A 19475-nucleotide genomic window follows, 5' to 3' on the forward strand; every position below is an offset into this window, starting at 1 on the left:
TTGCGTAACAAGGCAAACTCAGATTTAATTGTCTACAATATAGGAGTGATAGAGACCTACCTCACATGATTGTAAATCAGTTTATACATGAAGCTTTATGGCCAAGCTTCATAAAGTTCTGAAACACCAGTCACTTACAGTGGTGTCCGTAACATATTCAGGCAACCTCTTTTGACCAGAGCTGCATTTGTCCTTTATGTATGAAACTGTTTATCAGGTGCAAAAATTAAGCACCTTCAGAAAGAAACTCAAGTTTTCATTAGTTTCAGATCTTTCTTAGAGAGAAACAAAGCTTGATTGGTGAAATCTCAAGAACTAAAAAAGGGGCTGAGCAGATTTGGAGGTCAGAGTTTTTAGCAGGCAACCCTTTTCCCCTGCTCAAACGTTAGCAGAAGAATTATACCTCTATGCCGCTGTGCAAATTTTGTTCTACATGTGTAACTTAGGGATCTTGTGGGCACAGGTTTATATCTTTCTTTTGACACATAGTATATACAATTCTTTTGTAATCTTCCACTGTTTGGTTTTTAAATTTAATGTTTTGGTGACAATATTAATGTTTGTTTTATTTTCTGTAAACTGCTTAGAGATATATAATTTGTTAAATAAATAAATAGATGGATCCTCACTCTTTTCTTCTGGAAGCAAAATTTTGTTCTCCCCACCCCTTTTGACCCTTCTCATGTGCTCCAAGTTACTTGGATCTATGCTCAAAACTGCATCCAACACTTTCCTTACAATAATGAGCTGGTTTCTGCTTAAGGTTTATTATTTCCACTCCTCTTAACAAAACATGGTTTGGACCTATCCTATCCCATTTAAATGAACACACATATAAGAAACAGTGACCAGAACCCAGACAACTCCCAAAACCAAGCCCCAGAAAAGTTTGGTTGTGATGCCAGAGCAAAGGGAATAAAGGTCTGCTGGTTGAACCATTAGCAGATCTTGTTAAAAGTAACCAGGCCTCCCTCTCTATTTATCATACATAAATGAACAAAATTATCAACTTTACAGGGCTGCAAAAACTGTCTTAATCCATGGATAACTAAAGTAGCTAAGCTTAACACTCTCAACCAGAGCAGGGTGTATAGAAGCTCTCTTGAAAATTCAAACATGTTCAACTCAACATATAAAGGAAATGGGGAGGGAAGGAGAGAATGTATTTTGAAGCCAAGCAAAAAAGATGCCATATTGTATTTATTGCTGTGGGGTTTCTACTGCACCCAATATTCATAAAGCCACCAGTGACACTATTCACTCATGAGACATTATCCTATATCCCTGGATATTTCTAGCTGGTATCTTCAATGGCAGCTAAAGTTCCACTACTGCCCAATCTTACTAACTTGAAGACACCCCAGTGTGTGAGAACTTCACCCTTCTCCACTCAAAAATCTAAAAAGGCAGCTAATAATTTGCCGTCCGAGAACTGAACATCTTGGATGAAAGTGCCTTTAGGGGAGTTCTCTATGGATAACAATTTAAGAATCCTTTAAGAAATAAACAACTTCTGAACAGCACCTGATTACAGACAGATTAGAAGTGGTCAAAACCTGTTTACTTAAAAACTTCTTGATCCCCATCAGTCCAGAAACTCCTTTGATGCTAAGCAATGGTAACAGAAGATGCTCCTTTGAACATGTTACTGATAAGTGAATTAATGTGGATGTGCATTAAGTGCACCTCACAACACCCTGAGCCCCAAGGGGACTAGGACCTCAGTATCAGGAGGTAAGCATGAGGGCTTGGGAAATGGCTGTATATGCCATGACGATAATAACTCCATATGGCAACCTATCAAGGTTGACTGACTCTAAGTCTCCTCCACCCTTAGATATTAAGTTCTTGTCATGAAACATTGTGAGCTGGAGAAATAAGGCAAATGACTGTGAGTTCCTAGGAGACCTGGTCTCAAACCCCAATAGTAATTGAAGGCTTTAAAGCCTATTCACTGCCAGCCTTCAAACTAAACCCAAAAGGTAGATTCCACCCAGTTTATCCATTCTTACTGCTCTATGTTTAGATTGAAACCTGACATTCCTTCAAGCCTGTAGCTCTACAATCTAAGCCAGGCATAGGCAAACTCAGCCCTCCAGATGTTTTGGGACTATAACTCCCATCATCCCTAGCTAACAGGACCAATGGTCAGGGATGATGGGAGTTGTAGTCCCAAAAACATATGGAGGGACAAGTTTGCCTATGCCTGATCTAAGCCTTCAAGTTGGATTAGAATCAAGGGACACTTGCCAAAATCTATGCAGATATATCTCCCTGCACAGAGATGCCCTCCCCATTTCTTCACTGAAGCAGTTTGCAACAACAAATTCCCTCTACTGAAATAATCTTAGCATGTGACTTTAACGAGAGGGTGGGCAATGATGACTCTGCACTTCTCAGAGTGCTTGGACTTGACCAAGGTAATTCTCTACCTGCCTTTAACTGTCTACTGTTCTAAGGACAACATCTTGAACAATGCAGGCATATGCCTCACCAATTTTTGCATTCAATTCAGTAAAGTCTTGCTCAATTACTCAGTGAGTTTTGATAATTCCGGAGAGTTCACCTATATATCAACAAGGGGTTAACTGTGTGCTTGACTATTTCCTAGTTTCCCCAGTATCGGGGGGATTGAGTCCTGGTGGGCAATTGCACTGTTAAATGACCACTTATTTTTGACCTTGGCCATAGAACTTAACTGTCCTGTGCTCACACCTTTCCTGCCCAACTCCTGATGAAAACATAAGACATTCTGCCAAGAATTCCTTGGACTGCATAAATTCCATCCATTATTTAAAACCAAGACAACACTGGAGTGCAGTTTCTGTAATTAACCCAGAATACCCCCAAGAAGCTATCAAAATCTATGAACATCTAACTGATTTTTCAAAACAACAATTTAAGGTGTGGAAACAATCCAGGGAGTCTTTTACTAACAAGTGGTTTGACAAGGAACATAGAGCTCTAAAATCTTATATCCAGAATATTTCTTGACAATACTGGAAGGAAGAGGGTGCTGCCTGCTTCCAGAATATTTTAGTTCTAAAAATCTACTGCGGTATCTTACTAAAAAAGAGAGAGAACTGAATATACTAACAAGCAATAACTTCAAATAAGCTCTAGGAAATTCTGGTTCTTGGTCTCTGAGGAACTCAACACCAAAGACCTCCCCACTCCATCCATTTCGCTTAGTAGTTGGTATCATTACTTTGCAAGTGTCTTGCACAAGGAACGACTAGATGGAGTGGCATGTCACCATTCTATGCTCCCAATCTCACCAGATGAAATAAAAATGCTAATAGTCCAGCTAAAGAAAGGGAAGGGCATCTGGTCCAGATGTGATAGGCTCCAAAGTACTAAAATTAGACCTGACTGGTGAACCCCTTTGCTGGCTAACCTGTTCACATCGGTGAATAACACTGGATTCATGCCAGAGGCATGGACAAGAGCAATAACAGTTCCAATATATAAAGGGAGACCATATAATACCATCTAACTATAGATCAATAAGTCTTTTCCCTATCGTGGGTAAGTTATATGCTAAACATCTATTGGGTAAACTTACACTTTGGATGTCTCAACTTGCAATACTAGGCCCAGAGCAGGTGGTCTTTTGCCAGGGTAAACTATTCTGGACCACTGTGTCATCCTATCTCACCCAGATAGAATCTAGACATATAAAAACCGCTCTGAAAATGCTTTTTGTTAAAGTGCTTTTAAAAATACATTGAATTTTCCATAAAGCTCACAATCACCACCTAGTGTCACATTGTATAAAGCACACATAAAATGTTTTATTTGCAGCTGTATAGCTGAGTCCCGTTGATAAATATTCTAAGGCATCCAAGTCAAAGCTCTATACGATCTTCGTGGACCTAAAAGGAACCTTTGATTCAATCCCAATTTATACTCTGGAATAAATTAACCAGAATGAATATTAGCATAAAGTTACTTTTTCTTATTAGGAAATTATATGCCTCCATGAGCTGCCAGTGAAATGCTCCCAACTAGGCAGGCGAATCCTAAAAAAGTATTGCCAACAAAGGGGAGGAAACAGGGTTGCATCTCAGTCCCTTACTTATTCAATCATTGTTCTCTGTTTATGTGGGGTTGGTGCCCACTGCCCGAAGCTTAGCTCCATTCAATATTCCCATTCTATTATGCAGGTGTGATTGAGGGCCACTCAGTGTTGAGTGCCCCAGAGACAAAGAACCAGAATCCCCACCAATGTAGAGCTTTTTTCCTTGCAAGATTTAACATCATGCCATCTGCGACTGTAAGGAAGATTCTAGAAAATTCCTTATTCAGAAAGATATGGTCCCTGTGGTATAAACTAGTCAAAACCATTGCACATGTTTTATTTTACTGCCCATTTTACACAGAAAATCTGCAATAAATATATAAACCCCATGCTGAAAGGAAGGTTAAATTGCCCTGACTTCTCCAGGGTTTCCTTTCTACTAAACAGCTGTAGGCCTGCCATTATGGATAATGTAGCAAAATTTCTGAGAGATACCATGAAACTACATCGCTATAGGATTTGAGAGGCACTTTTAAAGCTTATTATGTCTGTACCATATTAGTTTTATCTGAAAGTATCTCATATTATGAACAGATGCCAATTTTATGCTTTGACTGCTCCTTCTTCAGTAATCACATTATTGTTTTACAGCTCTGAAAAGGAGTGAGGTTGTTGGTCTGTTTTTGTTCTTGTTTTTATTATGTACTTTGTGTTCTCCTTGTGTATTTTTATGTTTTGAACCACCCTGTGATCTTTGGAGGAAGGGTGGTATACAAATTTAAATAAATAAATAAATAAAATTCTTAACAAATGAAATATATTTTTATCCAGTAACTGAAACAATATTTTCCTTTTTTTATAATAGGGAATACCGTATTTTTTGCACCATAACACTCACTTTTTTCCTCCTAGAAAGTAAGGGGAAATGTCTGTGCGTGTTATGGAGGGAATGCTTACGGGTGGCAAGCCTACGGATTTTCCTCCTCTAAAAACTATGTGCGTGTTATGGTCGGGTGCGTGTTATAGAGTGAAAAATACGGTAATTATTCTATCCAGCAACTAACAATCCCTTCTGGAAAGTACACTATGTTCACTCATAAGCAAGCTACACCAAACAATGGGCCTAACTCTTCAACAGCTACTCACCTTGGTCTCAAATTAAGATATAATTCTGTAGCACAGAAGGTTCTGTGGGCTACTTGGTCCAAGGAGAATATGCTTTAATTGTTATAGTAACCAGCTATTATGCACACTTGTTCAGCAAACATACTAATTACAGTGGAAAACTCCGTTTAAATAACCTTGATTAAATAAATGCAGCCTGATTTGTAAACCTGTACCGTGGTCTCAAAAATGGAAAAAATAATCCACAATGTAACTGCTATTATTAGTTGTGCCGCTTGTAGAAGAAATATATATTTGCATAAAAAGGTACAACCTACCAGGGTTATGATGAGTCGCAGATTCTCCATTCTGAAAGACATCTCCAGCTACGTTCATTCTACCAGGATTGAAAGGTCCTACACCAGTCTTGGTCTGTGAAGTTAAAGATGGGGTGTATGTTTGTATATTAACACCAAAATTACTTGACTGCAGTCCGTTAGATACATCTCCCAAGTTGGTATTCTGTAGTGATGTTACATGTGTAATCATTAAGTTCATGTCACGCCCTTCAGTATTTTCTAAACGGCCAACACTCACAGAGCTCATACCTCTTTCTAATGTAGTAACATTAGCAATTTGAATTTCAGAGTCTGGTTCTGTGGTTATACCACTATTACCTATTCCTGCATTTACCTTACTTCTTGAAAAACTGGGTGGTGAAAATTCCATCTCAGTGGCTCTGTTTTTAGGCTCTGGAAATCTTCTTTCACTGAAACTGGAATCATTTCTCTCTTGCCCCTGATTTGCTTCAGTATCTTCTTCATCATCAATAATAATAGTTTCAGTTATACTTCCCTTTTGAGAACTCAGGTCTTTTGTTGGAACCACTGCTTTGGGGTCATTTCCGTGATGCTCTTCATTACTGGGTGAACTAAAAGCTGCATTTCTAGGATCCGTTATCAACCCTGCAGAAATCTGTGGAGGTTGCACAGGTTCAACAAATACAACATCATCGTCGTCTTCTACGGAAGGACTCTGGAACTTAGATCTAGAAACCAGAGAGTTAGATGGACAGCCGAAAGAGTTTCCTACATTGGCTAGGCCAGTTGCCATTGTGGTAGGCCCCAATAACTCAGATGGATGTTCAGACAGCGCCAGTTTTCAGACAGCTTGTGGACCTTCCAGAAAAACTGTTATAAAAGAAAAAAAAAGCAGTTTTACTATAATACAATGGGTTTTGTGTACGTTCACCTTGAGTCATGACCTCATTTTTCAAATATCAAAATCAGATGCTTAGACCAAATTGAGTCTTAACTTATTAAGTGTCTTGATAAATTTAGAGGCCCACATACATGATATGAGCTTAAAGTTGAATTGCCAATTACATGTTCAGCAGTGGAATCTTGCCCCATTTTCTTTTTTCTGACCTGCTTTAGAGGTTTAACATGAAAAAAGTCATAGCAAACCTTGGGTTGGTACCCTCCTCCACAAAAATGCATGTTACCTGGATACTGAAAGCTTCCACTTTAGATTTTGAAGAACCAATTTTCTTTTCCGTTCAAATTTGGTAAATAGTGGTTTATTCTAAAAGTGTCTAGTACAAAACTAATTACAATTAGAATTGTTTCTCAAGTTTTGATGTAATGGGAAACTGCTTTATGCAAAATGAAAAGTACAAGCCTTTGGTTTCCTGCCGTTGTGTGAATAGAGGGGTTTAATAGAAGGGAAATTAAAAAGCAGGAATCATTTTGTCATTAGAAAACATCTGTTCAAACAGTTTGCTAGTAAGAAATCCATCAACAAAATGAACAAATGTGTGAAGTAAACTTCCAGTGCAGTGTGTATCTAACCAGGCTGTACTAGAAAATAAGTCTCGGAGATAAATAGATCTTACTTCCATCTAACAACGTTCAGCAATTCACCTTCAGTCAATCCTGTTTCTACTGTAAAGCAACTTCAAGTCATACTATTAGAGAAGAGTCTTATTCACACTCCCAATCACAATGTTCATAATTTTATAAGCCTCATTTTACTCTTAATCAGTTTTTCTAAAGAAAAAACCAGATTTTGGCTACCCTTTACGATTCTGTCATTTGGAGTCTTTATATTTTTAATATTTTAAGGAGTCAGCAATAGAAATTTTCAACATATGCTAAACATGAATGTGTAATAGATTTTTAAATGGTATTAAGATACTAGTCACTGTTATTTTTCTATGAAATATTCAACAGTGTGCCTTTTTTCTTACTACAGCACACAATTTGATTTTGATGAGCTTTCTTCCATGCACATTCCCTTATCAAAAAATATTTTTCTGAGTTTACAGCCAGCTTGGACCATATTGGTATATATTTTTGTCTCCCAACGAGCATTTACATTAAATTCATCTGCCAATTTGTAGCCCATTCATCTACACTGGAGTGATCCTTTTGAAACACTTTTTAGTCTGCCTGAAATCACCATCCTGAATACCACTTCTATAGAGGATTAGGTATTATCTTCTGAAACACTTACCCATTCAAGAATATGTAGCAGTAGGTTAAGCTTAAAAAGTTGCTCCAGTGCCTTGTTTGTGCTGGAAACCTGGCTCTCTCTTCCAGAGAGACTGGAGATCTCTGAAAATATGTATCCTGAAACAGATTAGATCCATGTTAAGAATGTTTATTATTCAGAAAACTTACAATATTTCAGTCCTAACCCCAAAACTAACCTAAACTTAAAAATATACCCAGTTCCATCAGGAATTGTGTCATGTTCACTAAAGCAAATGGGAGATGTATTACTTGACAAAACTCAAGTAACATTCACATTGCCGATAAATTGCTTGGTTTGTACCATCAGTTGTGTAGAAAGAAAACTTGATAGCAACATTTACGAACAGCCACAGATTTCAAACTATATTTCTAATAACAGATATCTTAAGGAGTCCTAGAAAAGCAGAGTACATACTAACATTAATGCATAACACTTCCAACATAACTAAGTTATGGCCCTTAAAATTCCCAAGTAACAAATTTTCTAGATTTTGAACTGGGAAAATTCTCACTAACTAAAAAACTTCTTTTCAGAAAGTGTTTTGATTTTGAAGTTCCTTCCAAGTATCATTCTAGTTCCTTTTTACTATCGCTCTAGAAAATATAATTTTTAATGTCACTAATCTATTCTTGAATACAAATTTAGTTCCATATTCACTCATTTCAAGAGTTAAAAAAGGAATAAGGTATTACAATGTTGGCGCAATTAGAAAGCTACCAGTCACCCAGCTATCTAGAATGCTGCAAGAACCATTAGCATTGCTCAGAACTCATACTTGTTCCAACAATACACACATGCCCTCCAAAATATACACACCGAAAGCTGAATTCAATCTCTTCCCCGCCCCCACTGAAAGCACATTATAGAAGTGTGTGCCAACCATCTGTACCAGGGCATTCTTACTTAATATTTGCTACTAAAACACAGAAGGGGTAAGCAGCTATCAGGTTGTTTTTCAAAGGACTCAGTATCTACCTTTTCCCATCAGAAAAGGACACAAAAACAGGACATAAACATGGGACACTGCACAATTATGACCCAACTAGGAATTTACATAGTCAAGAGAACCATCACAACAGTGACATCATATAGCTTGAGCTCCCAAATATTGGTAGTACCAGAAAATGTGGTAATACCTAGGTGCCTTAACCTTCCAAAACATTAAAACAAGTGTCAATTATTGCTATACTCTTCTAGATAGAATCCGAAACCATTTAATGCTTTTTAGGTCAAAATTTGGGCCTAGAAACCATTTGGTAGCCTCACATATAATGCATTGCAGTAAACTAAGCTAGATGTTGCCAGAGCATAGACGACAGAAGTTAGGCTATCCCTGCCCAAATAGGGGCACACTGGGCTATCAGCCAAAGCTGATGAACAGCATTCCTTTGGGTTTATACTTCAAATTATCTACCTGTACATTAGCAGAAAGCAGCCGGCAATTTTATATTCATGAATTCCACTCCTATGCATGTTCAGAAGTCAGTATTACTATGTTTAACAGGGCTTACACTGGGTATATATGATGGGACTGAAGCCTTTTTACTGGTATTTATTCATTAGCATGATCACTTTGAAGAGGACATGGCAAGGTAGGAGAATCAATCTCAAAGATGCTGAAGAGTGCTGCTTTTTATTAATGAGAAAATTATAAATATTTTATATTTCTATGCCACATATCATAAAATATAGCAAGGTGTACACTTTAAAACATCATTTAAAACTAAAAATAAATGAATAAAAGTAAAATCATTCAAGTGAACTGGCTAATCAAAGTCCTCTTCAGAAGTCAAAAGTGAAGGTGTCTGCTGAACCTCTGCTGGAAATGTTCCACAGCATGGGACCCACAACACTAAATGCCCAACTTCTAGTTGAGGCTGACTGGAACTCTGTAAAACGGGAGACAACAAACAGCACTCCTCCATGTGATCTCAGGGATCAAGATGGGATATAAGAAGTCAGATGGTCCTTAGGGTACCTTGGGCTCAAGTTGTTTTGTACATCAACACAAAAACCTTGAACATAGCCAAGTAGTATATGGGCAATCAGTGCAAACATTTTTAGGTGTCGCCTGTTGCTGGCCACCTGCCCCCATCAACTGTCTAGCTGGCCCAGCATTTCCCAAACTTGGGTCTCCACCTGTTTTTGGACTACAGTTCCCATGGCAACAGGTGCTAGCTAGGAATGATAGGAGCTGTAGTCCAAAAAACAGCTGGGGACCTGTTTGGGAGACACTGGTTTGGCCACTTAATTCTGAACCAGCTGGAGCTTCCAGACAAGGCCCTAACACAAAGCACATTGAGTAATCGTCTTGGGGATACTATAGCAAAGCTATCCGAATCATTACAGCCATGGCTGGCACACCAAACTAAGGGTCACTTGGGCCCTGAATGAGAAATATGTATTTACGCGTACCCCCAAGCCATGCACCTGTTCCTTTAGAGGGAGCGCAACCCAACCCAGAACAGGTAACTCTCCTATCGTCTGGACAATGGAACCACCCAAAGCCTCCGTCTTCCCATAACTGTTTGTTGGCTGTCATCCAGTCCACCACTGCATTAAGGCACTAGCCCAGAGCTTGCAGCCTCTCGATTTAAATGTTATGAAGAAATAGAGCTATGTGCCATCAGCGTGCTGCTAGCACTGTGCTCCCAAATATCTAATGTTTGGCTTCACATTTTTAAAATATTTTAAGCATGGTTTATTAATTGTTGTCCTATCTTTTAATAGAAGAGCCTCCATGGAAAGTCTTTTTGAGTGGGAAACATGTTAGGCACTAATAAAAAGTATCACTCTTCAGCATGTTTGAGATTGAGACCCCTTTTTGGTCATTTCTATTGGATGCTTTGTTTTTCATGTCTATTTTTGAAGAGAAGTCACTGGGTTTAATTCCTTTTTTAATCCTTGTGTTATAGCTGTAAAATGGAACTAGTAATGCTGCCATGTGAAAGATTTGACCTGCAGTTTACAGCTTAGCTCATTTTCTTGAATTATCTGTTTTGTGTGTCAATCAGTGCCCTGGATTGACCAACTGTCCTTGTTTAAGCTTTACTGCCACCATCTATTATATATTTTGGGAAATAGCTTGTATCTGTCCTCAGTCATCACCAAATTTGGCGTGAGGGTTCCCAAGGCGGAGCCAGCAGTCTTTGTCAATGTTTAGTCAGCAGCCACCATTTTGAATCAAGATGGCAGACCAAAATGTCACTTTGGCATGTCTTCACCAGCCCACGCATGGATTCAGGGTCAAGCCAGGTGTTCCCTGAGTTGGGTGGGTGGATGCACACCCCCCTAAATCATGCCGTTACACCATCCATTTAAAAATCATGATTTTATTTTTTTGTTTCTTTGAATTCTTAGGCAGCGCCAGGCACTCCCTGCTAATCTCAAAGTACCGGTAAGTGTTTTCTATCATGTCACTATTCCACATGCTGTACATGCAACTTGTCATGTCCACAGGTAGGCTCACTTTTAGTTTCCACTTTGTGCTTGTGACAGTTTCATTCTACGAAGCATTACGTTGTACTGATGCAGCCTGTTAGGTGTGAACAGTTCTTCTTGGTTACAAGATACTTAAATACATCCAATACCATGTTTAGCAACCTCCCTCATCCACTCTACCAGGTTCAACCTTCCCTAAATTGCCATTTTGTGACTACAGCTCTGGTTTTTTTAAAAAAGTAAAATTAGTTGCCCAACTAAAATTAGACTGCCAACTATCTTAACTGTACATACATGATTGTGATTAAATGTTGAAATAAATAAATCACAAAAGGTTTAATCTTTGTGCAAACTACCCAATACATTCAGTTTACATATGATCTTGAAGTACAGTGCAGGGATAAAGCTGTAATAAAGTGTGAGAATTTAAATGTTGAGCAACTTCCCACAAGTTAAGCATTCATGTTCATGAAGCCTGAGAGAGCAATTTGTTGATTAAAAAATAATAATCTACTTTTTGCAATGTAATCAGTGGAACAATTGTACTGTTTTATAATTAGAATGTAGTTTCAGCCTTATGTTATAATTGATGACCAAGCAGATTTGTGTTTTTAGGAATGAGCATATAGCAAAGTTAAAATTTTGAAGAAATATGCTTCATGTGGCCAGAGGTGTAATTTCTGCTACTTATTAACACACAACTTTTCATACCTACAGCAACTACGATGCAATATGGTGACAGTAAGTTTCAGACAGTCAGTGTGGCATAGTGGAAAGAAAATTGGCTTTAGCCCTGCTTTCAATCCCCAGCAGTCTTCAAATACCTGCTAAAGCATGATGCTAACTGAGAGACCTTGGGCTAGTCAGTGTCCCTCAGCCTAACCTACCTCACAGTGTTAGAGGATAAAACAGAATATAAGTATCTATCTTAAACATCAGATTATTCTGTCCATTTTGACTTGCTGCCATTTCTCCAGGGTCTCAGGGCAGACATCACCTGCTACCTGACTCTTTTTAATCAAAGATGCCAGAGACAGAACTTGGGTACAAAGCATGAGCCATACCACTGACCTATGCATGAAGTCCTTGGAGTAAGAGTAAGATAAGAATTAAATAAATAATGGTTTTCACTGGCAAAACCTAGTTACTTCATTGACAGAAAAAGCACACAAAACATTTGTACTACTCCATTACATTTGTACTCTCAATACAACAAGAAAACTTGTATGATCTCTGGTATCACTGTAGTCCTAGCCAATCATTTTAGAAATATTGGCAATTATTCACTCCCAAGTTTAAATTTGATTACCTAATGATACACAAGGCAAAATCAGCCGAAGGTGGCCCTTTTAAAAAGTGTTACCTCCAGGCAAATAGATGTAGTTATCTTGTGACATGGAAGTTATCAACCAAGATGTCTCACTTCCAACATAACCCTGAACACCTCCATAAATCAGTTTTTCTCTCTCTCCCTTGTTTATATGCCACTTTCCAACAAGTAGTTCTCAAAGTGGTTTACATATTAAAAGATGTGTGGCAAACATGTTTCAGTAAAGCTATTTAGTCTTCACAGGGATGACTGTCATCCATGCAACTTTCAGAAACTGTAACTTAATAGATTCCAATAGACATCTAGACGCATGCAGCAAATGTCAGTTCCACATAAAATGTCTACAAAGAAATGCCACTGCATTTACTTTTAATTCCCTATCTCTAAACTCCAAATGTTATACTAGAAATGGGCCTAAAATTGAGTGGTGAAAAAAGCAGATTTTTCCCAAGAGCTACTTTTATATACACAAAGTTATTCATCTTAAGCATTTCTATTCACTTCATTCAGTGCCTTATCCAACTATTAATTTTATGTAGCCAGCTCTTTATACTACTACTCCTGTTGGGAATTTCCCACTACACAGTAATGAAGTATCTTAAAACTACCAAAAACGTGTTTTGTGGGGCCATCTATTACATTTCAAATGAAGAGTCTAGTAAAATAAAATGTACCAAAATAATTAAGTCGCAAGACACTTACAGTGTAAGAACTTCTGTACTACACAAGTAACTGTCAATGCAGAAGACTTGAATTCAACTGGCCTTTCTGTCACAGAATAAGTATAGTGTTGCAACCTTAATGTCCCAGTACCAATCACTTACTTGTTTGCCCCAGTGACACTTAGGACCAGCTTTCATGAGACAGTCTATACTTGATTTGCTCAGTTAAATTGGTGGCGTATGCATAACTGCACCAATTCATGCAACACCATTTATACTTTAAAATTTACCAATAACGATGTCTGTATCATCAACACCTATGTGAAGATACACCAATGGCTCTTCTATGCAAACCTATCACAAGATGATCACATGGGAGCCACCTCAGATATGAATGGGTCCCATATGCCAAATGGCATTGACTCAAGTCTTGCCTGTTAGAATTTTTAGTCCTTTAGTATATGTTCTCCTATTTTATTGTTCTGAAGTAAGCAGTGTGTCGACTACACCTCTCATCTAAACATGTCTTACTTGGAAATACATCCAAGTTATTCTTTTTCAATATAGCCTATTTTTAAGCACGCATGCTTAGATCCCCAGTTTAAAGAAGTCTATGTACTATGGTTTAATTCTGCAGCTGAAACCCTTCAGAGCTGACCAAACCTTCTCTCTGAAGACTTGTACAAAACAAATTTCCATTCACCTTCAATTCTGGTATTTCTTTTATGCTGCTTGGGAAGTATTTATTAACCATTTATAATTTGTTCAAGTCATCCTTTAGTATTTATGATCCTGCTGGAAGTTGTCAGAAATCACAAATCAGGAAAATAGTTGGGGGTCTGCAACCCTGTTTTCCATTACAATTTAATACACATTCATTTTCACATTTATGTGATTTTTTCACAGGTTATTTGAGCAATTCTACTAAAGTCTGCACAAAGCTATTTACCATACAATCTTCCTCATGCTCTTGAAAAACTTGAGAAATTAGAATTGTGAGTCAATCTGCTGGGAGGTTTTTGCCTGCACCCTTAAAGTTTAAGGCTTAAACCAGTCGCTCTAAAGACAGCTTAAAAATCAGCACCCCCCTCATCCTCTGAGTAAACTAACACCTTGCATAAAGTATACTCCTCCTGATCTTTCTCCCTAATTTCTATGTGAATAATGGACAAGGAATGCTGATCTTGGATCATGCAATACCCATGTTTGCCTCCTGCAAACTAAAAAGTGAAATGCTACCAATGGATTCCTGCAGCGGCCTCTAGTAAGAGACCCTTAACAAGCAACTATTGATCACTTTCAGTCTCCAGATGATGGGTCACGGCATAAACTGCTCTATTAGGTTTGCCCTCACAGAGCTACTTCGCCACTTAGTGTAAAGAGCTGAAATTACTAAGGGGAAGAGAAGGGGGCTAACTGCAGCCATCTCAGAATGTAAGAAAAGGATGGTTCTTCGCTGACTTTGCAATAGCCTTGAAAAAATTCACTCAAACGAGACACAACCGATGGGATTCTCAGATAGCATCAGGATTTAAAGGGAAATGGGGCAAATAATACGTTTGTCCTTAGCAGAGAAACACATGAAAATGTCCATTGTGTCCAACTGTATCTTCTTCCCCACCTCCATGCCTAAGCAAATCCGCCTGAACGAGAAATAAAACGTGTGATCCAGAACACACTTCGCTCAGGACTGGATTATTTTAAGTCGTCTCCCTCTCGCCGGCCAGAGAAGTCAGGTAAGGTTGCAGGGATTCGGAATTGCGAGGGAATTAATTCGAAATCTGGTTAAATGTGCGCTTTAATATACGCTCCAAAACTCTAGAGGGCACTCGAAAGATACCCTCTCCATTCCCCTCCCCCGCGCGGCCGAGCCGGGTAAGGCGAGCGGCAGGAGCCCGTCGTCTGCTTGCGGGTGTTGGTATTGCAGGAGCGATGTCTGCAGCAGAGCCCACCCCGGGGGGAGGAGTCGCCTCACGGCCATTACCGGGGCTTTGCTCCAGGGCAGCAGCTGCTGCACCCAACAACCCCCCCTTTTACCCTGGAAGCACCTCCTCTTAACCCCCCCACCCATCCGCTCCTCGTGCCAAAAAAAAGGGGGGAGAAGGATGATCTACCTCCTGCTCCTCCCCAAGGCAGAAAAACATATAAATAGCACTCACAATGGAGCTCCTTCTCCTTGCGAGGCTCTTGCCAAGGCTGCACCAAACTGGCCTGGAGCCTAGGGAGAAGAGGTGCTGGTGGAGCGTGAGGGTGGGGTGGGGGGTTGAACCGGGTTTTAATCGAGGTAGTGGGCGCGCCTCCTCATCTTCCCCTCCAGGAGACGCCCTTCCTCCTGGGCAAAGAAACGGGTTGGCAGCAGGGCCCTCCACTTTGAATCCTTCAGCCCCTCCAGCACAGCCCCCTTCTCCCAGTGGGATACAAACCTATTGCCCCAGAGACAGGCTCCACCCGCCCCAGGGCCTCCCCCACAGCCCCACCTCGGGTGGGGGGTCGGCCCCGTCCCCCAGCGCTGTTCCCCAAGGGCGCCCAGCCTTGGGAGCCTTTGCTGGAGGGCAGCGGGGGGGGGGTTAGTTTGGACAGGCGCGGAGGTGGGAGAGGAGGAGGCAATAGCGAAGACTTTCTCCCCACCCACCCAACACATACACAAAGCCGCCTCTTCTTTCCCCCTTCAGAGCTCTCTCTGGGGACCGAGTGTTAAGTCGATCGAACACCCTCCAACAAACACACACACGAACACACGCGCATATACACATACACACAAAAACAACAACCCGCGCGCGCGCCTCCAGCGCCGAGATCTGCCCTGGCGCCCGTCCCTGCCAATTGCCCCGGGTGTCGGGTTTGGCCCCCTGCAGTCGGCCGGCAGCACTGCCGCCTCCATTCGGCCGCCATTAAGGAGACCCAGCCAAACAATACGGGAGGGGAGCGCGAGAGAAAGCGGGAGCTGGGGGGGGGGGGGAGAGGAGGATACGCGGAGCGCAGCGCTGGGCGCAAAGAAGGGCGCCGCGAAAGGGGGGAGGGGAGCCGGCGGGGCGGAGGGCATTGAAAACAAAACCGCGGGCGAGGCGGTTGGAAACGAAGCCGTGATAAAATGGATCCTTCCCTTCTTCCCCCCCCCCGCCCCGCTCCCCACGCCGCCACCCCAGATACCCCCCAAGGCAGCCCCCTCCGCATTTCTGCCCTCAGCGCCCCTCAGTGAGGGGGGCTTCCTCCTGTCCGTCGCCCCAACCGCCTCCCTCACCCTCCCCCCGCCCCCAATCCCTGCTGGCGTGAGGCGAGAGCGACACGCAGCGGGGCATTTAGCCCGGGTTGCTGCGAGGCACGGCTGGGCTGCTCCAATCCCCACCCTGAAGGGGCAAGCTGGGCTCCAGCCAGCCACCCACCCGGCTCTCCTCTACCTCAGCCGCTTCCTCTCACGGCCCTCACCAGTCTCGGGGGGGAGAAGGAGGTCGCCCCGGCAGCGGCGGCGGGTCACACGCACCCTCCGCGGCTCCGCCAACGCTTCCTCAACTCTAACTCGGTCCAGTCCCGGGCTAAGCGCTGCTGCTTGGCGGAGGGGAGGAGCAGGGACCAACCCCACCAGCCGAGCTCGGGGAAAGGCCGCCTCGTGCGCCCGCTTATTGGCCTTCCCAGGAAGAGGGCTTCGTTGCCTGCAGAACCCATTGGAGCGGCTTCCCGCCTATCAGCGTCCCCGCCGCAGGTGGTTGGGCCGAGGCCCTGTCAATCCGATTCTCACTCACGCCTACGGTCCCTCCCTCTTTGGTTCCATCAGGTTAAACCCGAATCGCATTGCCCACCACCAACAGCTGCAGCACCTCTGCCTTTCTCCTGGTGGATGGGCGGGTTTGGGGCCCCAGAGGTTGCTGCTGCTGCCGGATACTTTCCTGCAGAAGTTTGTGCTCTTTTTCCCCCTCCATGAAAGCGGGATGGCATCCCTTTTACTCCGCATGACATTTGCCAGGGAGGGAGGTGGTGTGTTTAACCCATTAATTTGCCTTCCACGGTCCCTCTGGGCAATAATTGCAGCGGAGACGTGTGGCTTCGGGTGTGAACACCCTGTTCCGTGGGGAGGTGATGGTTGCCACGCTTCGTCCACATTTTTAGGCGCGCGCGCGCCCCCACAGCAGGGCTGGGAAACCTGGATCCATTTCCATAAGGGGGCAGAGTAATGGAAACAGTCTCCCAGTCTCCAAGCTCTTTCCCAAGGGCAAAGATCCCTGTCTCCATTGAGGAACAACCCCCCTTTTTCCCCCTCCCCCTGCCTACTCCGGAGAAAGAAAGCTGTGTCCCTTGCAACTGCCAGCACGGCTCCTGGTGGTGGTAGTGGTGGTTGGTAATGGTGGTGACGTCCTCCATTTTGTCGGAAGCTGCTGCAGGCAGGGAACTTGGGACCACTTCAGACCAACATGGGGCTCTATGAGGTGCCTGGTTTCAGAGCCTCTCGCCTCAGGGGCACAGCAAATCGCGGGGGGGGGGAGAACCTCTGGCAATGCCCTAAAAGGAACAAATCGAACCCAGAGCCGCCAAGGCGGCAAAGCACCGAGAACCACGCTCCCCACCCTCCCTCAGCCAAAATGGAGGATGCGCACTTCCCTTGCGCGGTTGGTTCCCCGTTCCCCAGCCATGGGATTGACGCCCGCTTCTTCGAGGACGGGGGCGTGCTCAGTCTTCTGCCTGGTTGGTTAACCCACCGACTACCCCGTGGGCTGTCCCTCTCTCCTCGACAAAAACGGGGAGAAAGAGGCGGGAAACAACGCCACACAGTCTTCTCCACCTTGCAGCGATTCCACAAACGTACACGCAGCAGCACGGTATTTTATTCCCTGGAGAAAGGCTTATTATGTACGGGGGGAAAGGGAGCGGGCAAGAGCTGTTGGCCCCATTTCTGTCTCAGATATGCAAGAGCTTCTCGCGATGCCAAGTCCCTGGGTAACTTGCGCGGGAGCTCAGTTCGAAGAGTTTTAAGTTCGCTCGGTTGCCCTCGGTGGCTAATTTCCCTGCGCCGCAGACGCGAGCATTCTGAACGCGGCGCTGTCGCTGTACCATATCTAGTTCCCTCCTGCCACCGGCCCTAAACAGAGACGCAGGCAACGGCCAACAGGTCTAGCCAAATGCGTATGTGAAACTATTAATAGGATGCTGCCGATTTAATGGGAAATGCGAAAGCTTGCATTTCTAGGTGGGCAAACAACGTCGCAGAAAGTCTATAAACTCTAATGGATAGTGAAGGGGAGAACTTAATTTTTCACTTGATGGCCTATATTGAAAGGCTAGACAAAGATTATCTGCTTTGATAACTGCATTTCCTGTTACATTATTTGCAGTTGGAGTTTGATAGTGGAGACAGAAAAGGAAGAAGTTTTGTTGGTTTAGTCATTAACCGCAGCATCTTTCAGGACTTATGTTGTATTGTGTGGGGGTTTTTTTAAGACTGAACATTTCCATTGCTTTCTCCATATTAATAGGAATCTAAATACTGTACTCTGAAATCTGAAAACCTTGAGTTTTATTTAAGGGTCATTACTTGGGATTCAGAGGCACTTCTGAAGAAACATGAGTAGGATTCCACAATTTAAAGAAATGGTTCCCAAACATTTTTGGGCCACCGCTCCCTTGGTTCCATAAACTCATTCCTTTTTCTGTAAAAAGCATTATTAAGAAGAGCAGTCCACTAAGAAGATGATAACACAATAAAATTCAAAGCAGTAACAATTAATTGCACATTTATTCAAAATCTGATATATTTAGTTGACTAATTCAACAAAATTTATGAACTTGATCCAGTGATACCAACTTTTCAAAGCCTGATAATCATTTACATCTCCAGCAACTCCCTGCCACCCACTTGCCTCTTACCGCCCCTCTAGGTAATCCCCCCCCGGGGGTGGTGCCACCCACAATGGGAACCACTGATTTAGAGTATTTTTAAGTTGACTAGTTTTGTGAAAAAAAATTTATTCTAGTTGAAATCACTCAATGCTGCACATTCTCAAAGTCTGAGGTTGAACATTCTCAGAGTCACACTTGGGTATTGCTGCATTCCATCATCCACAGGAAATTCTTTTTTAACTTTACCAAGACTGGGACAAGAAGTATCTACCACAAGAGTCTCTGTACAGTGGTATCTCGGGTTAAGAACGTAATTCGTTCTGGAGGTCCATTCTTAACCTGAAACTGAGGTACCACTTTAGCTAATGGGGTCTGCTGCTGCTGCTGTGCCGCCACCACACAATTTCTGTTCTCATCCTGAAGCAAAGTTCTTAACCTGAGGTACTATTTCTGGGTTAGCAGAGTCTGTAACCTGAAGCGTCTGTAACCTGAGGCACCACTGCATACAAAAAGAGGATGGGATGAAATACTTTCTCTTACTGTCGTATTAACT

General features: G+C 42.4%; 1 protein-coding gene across 15 annotated transcripts in view; it reads right to left on the reverse strand.

Annotated features, from left to right (window-relative positions):
• ZMYM2 (zinc finger MYM-type containing 2) overlaps positions 1-16703 on the reverse strand; it is a 61197-nt gene extending 44494 nt beyond the window's left edge. For 2 of the 15 annotated variants that reach the window (XM_083499250.1, XM_083499257.1), the window contains exons 1-4: positions 16520-16695; positions 7640-7755; positions 5819-6315; positions 5464-5557 (exon numbers count right to left, since the gene is read on the reverse strand). In XM_083499250.1, the coding sequence (XP_083355376.1) occupies positions 5464-5557; positions 5819-6238 (514 nt within the window). In that variant the 5' untranslated portion in view covers positions 6239-6315; positions 7640-7755; positions 16520-16695. Of the gene's footprint in view, positions 1-5463; positions 6316-7639; positions 7756-8476; positions 8639-16491 lie in introns of those variants that run through there. The other 13 variants (XM_083499259.1, XM_083499252.1, XM_083499255.1 and 10 more) reach the window with 11 other exon arrangements.
• Between the last annotated feature and the right edge of the window lie 2772 nt (positions 16704-19475).

Source organism: Podarcis liolepis (assembly GCF_965112155.1).
Source record: "Podarcis liolepis genome assembly, chromosome: 4".
NCBI lineage: Eukaryota > Metazoa > Chordata > Lepidosauria > Squamata > Lacertidae > Podarcis > Podarcis liolepis.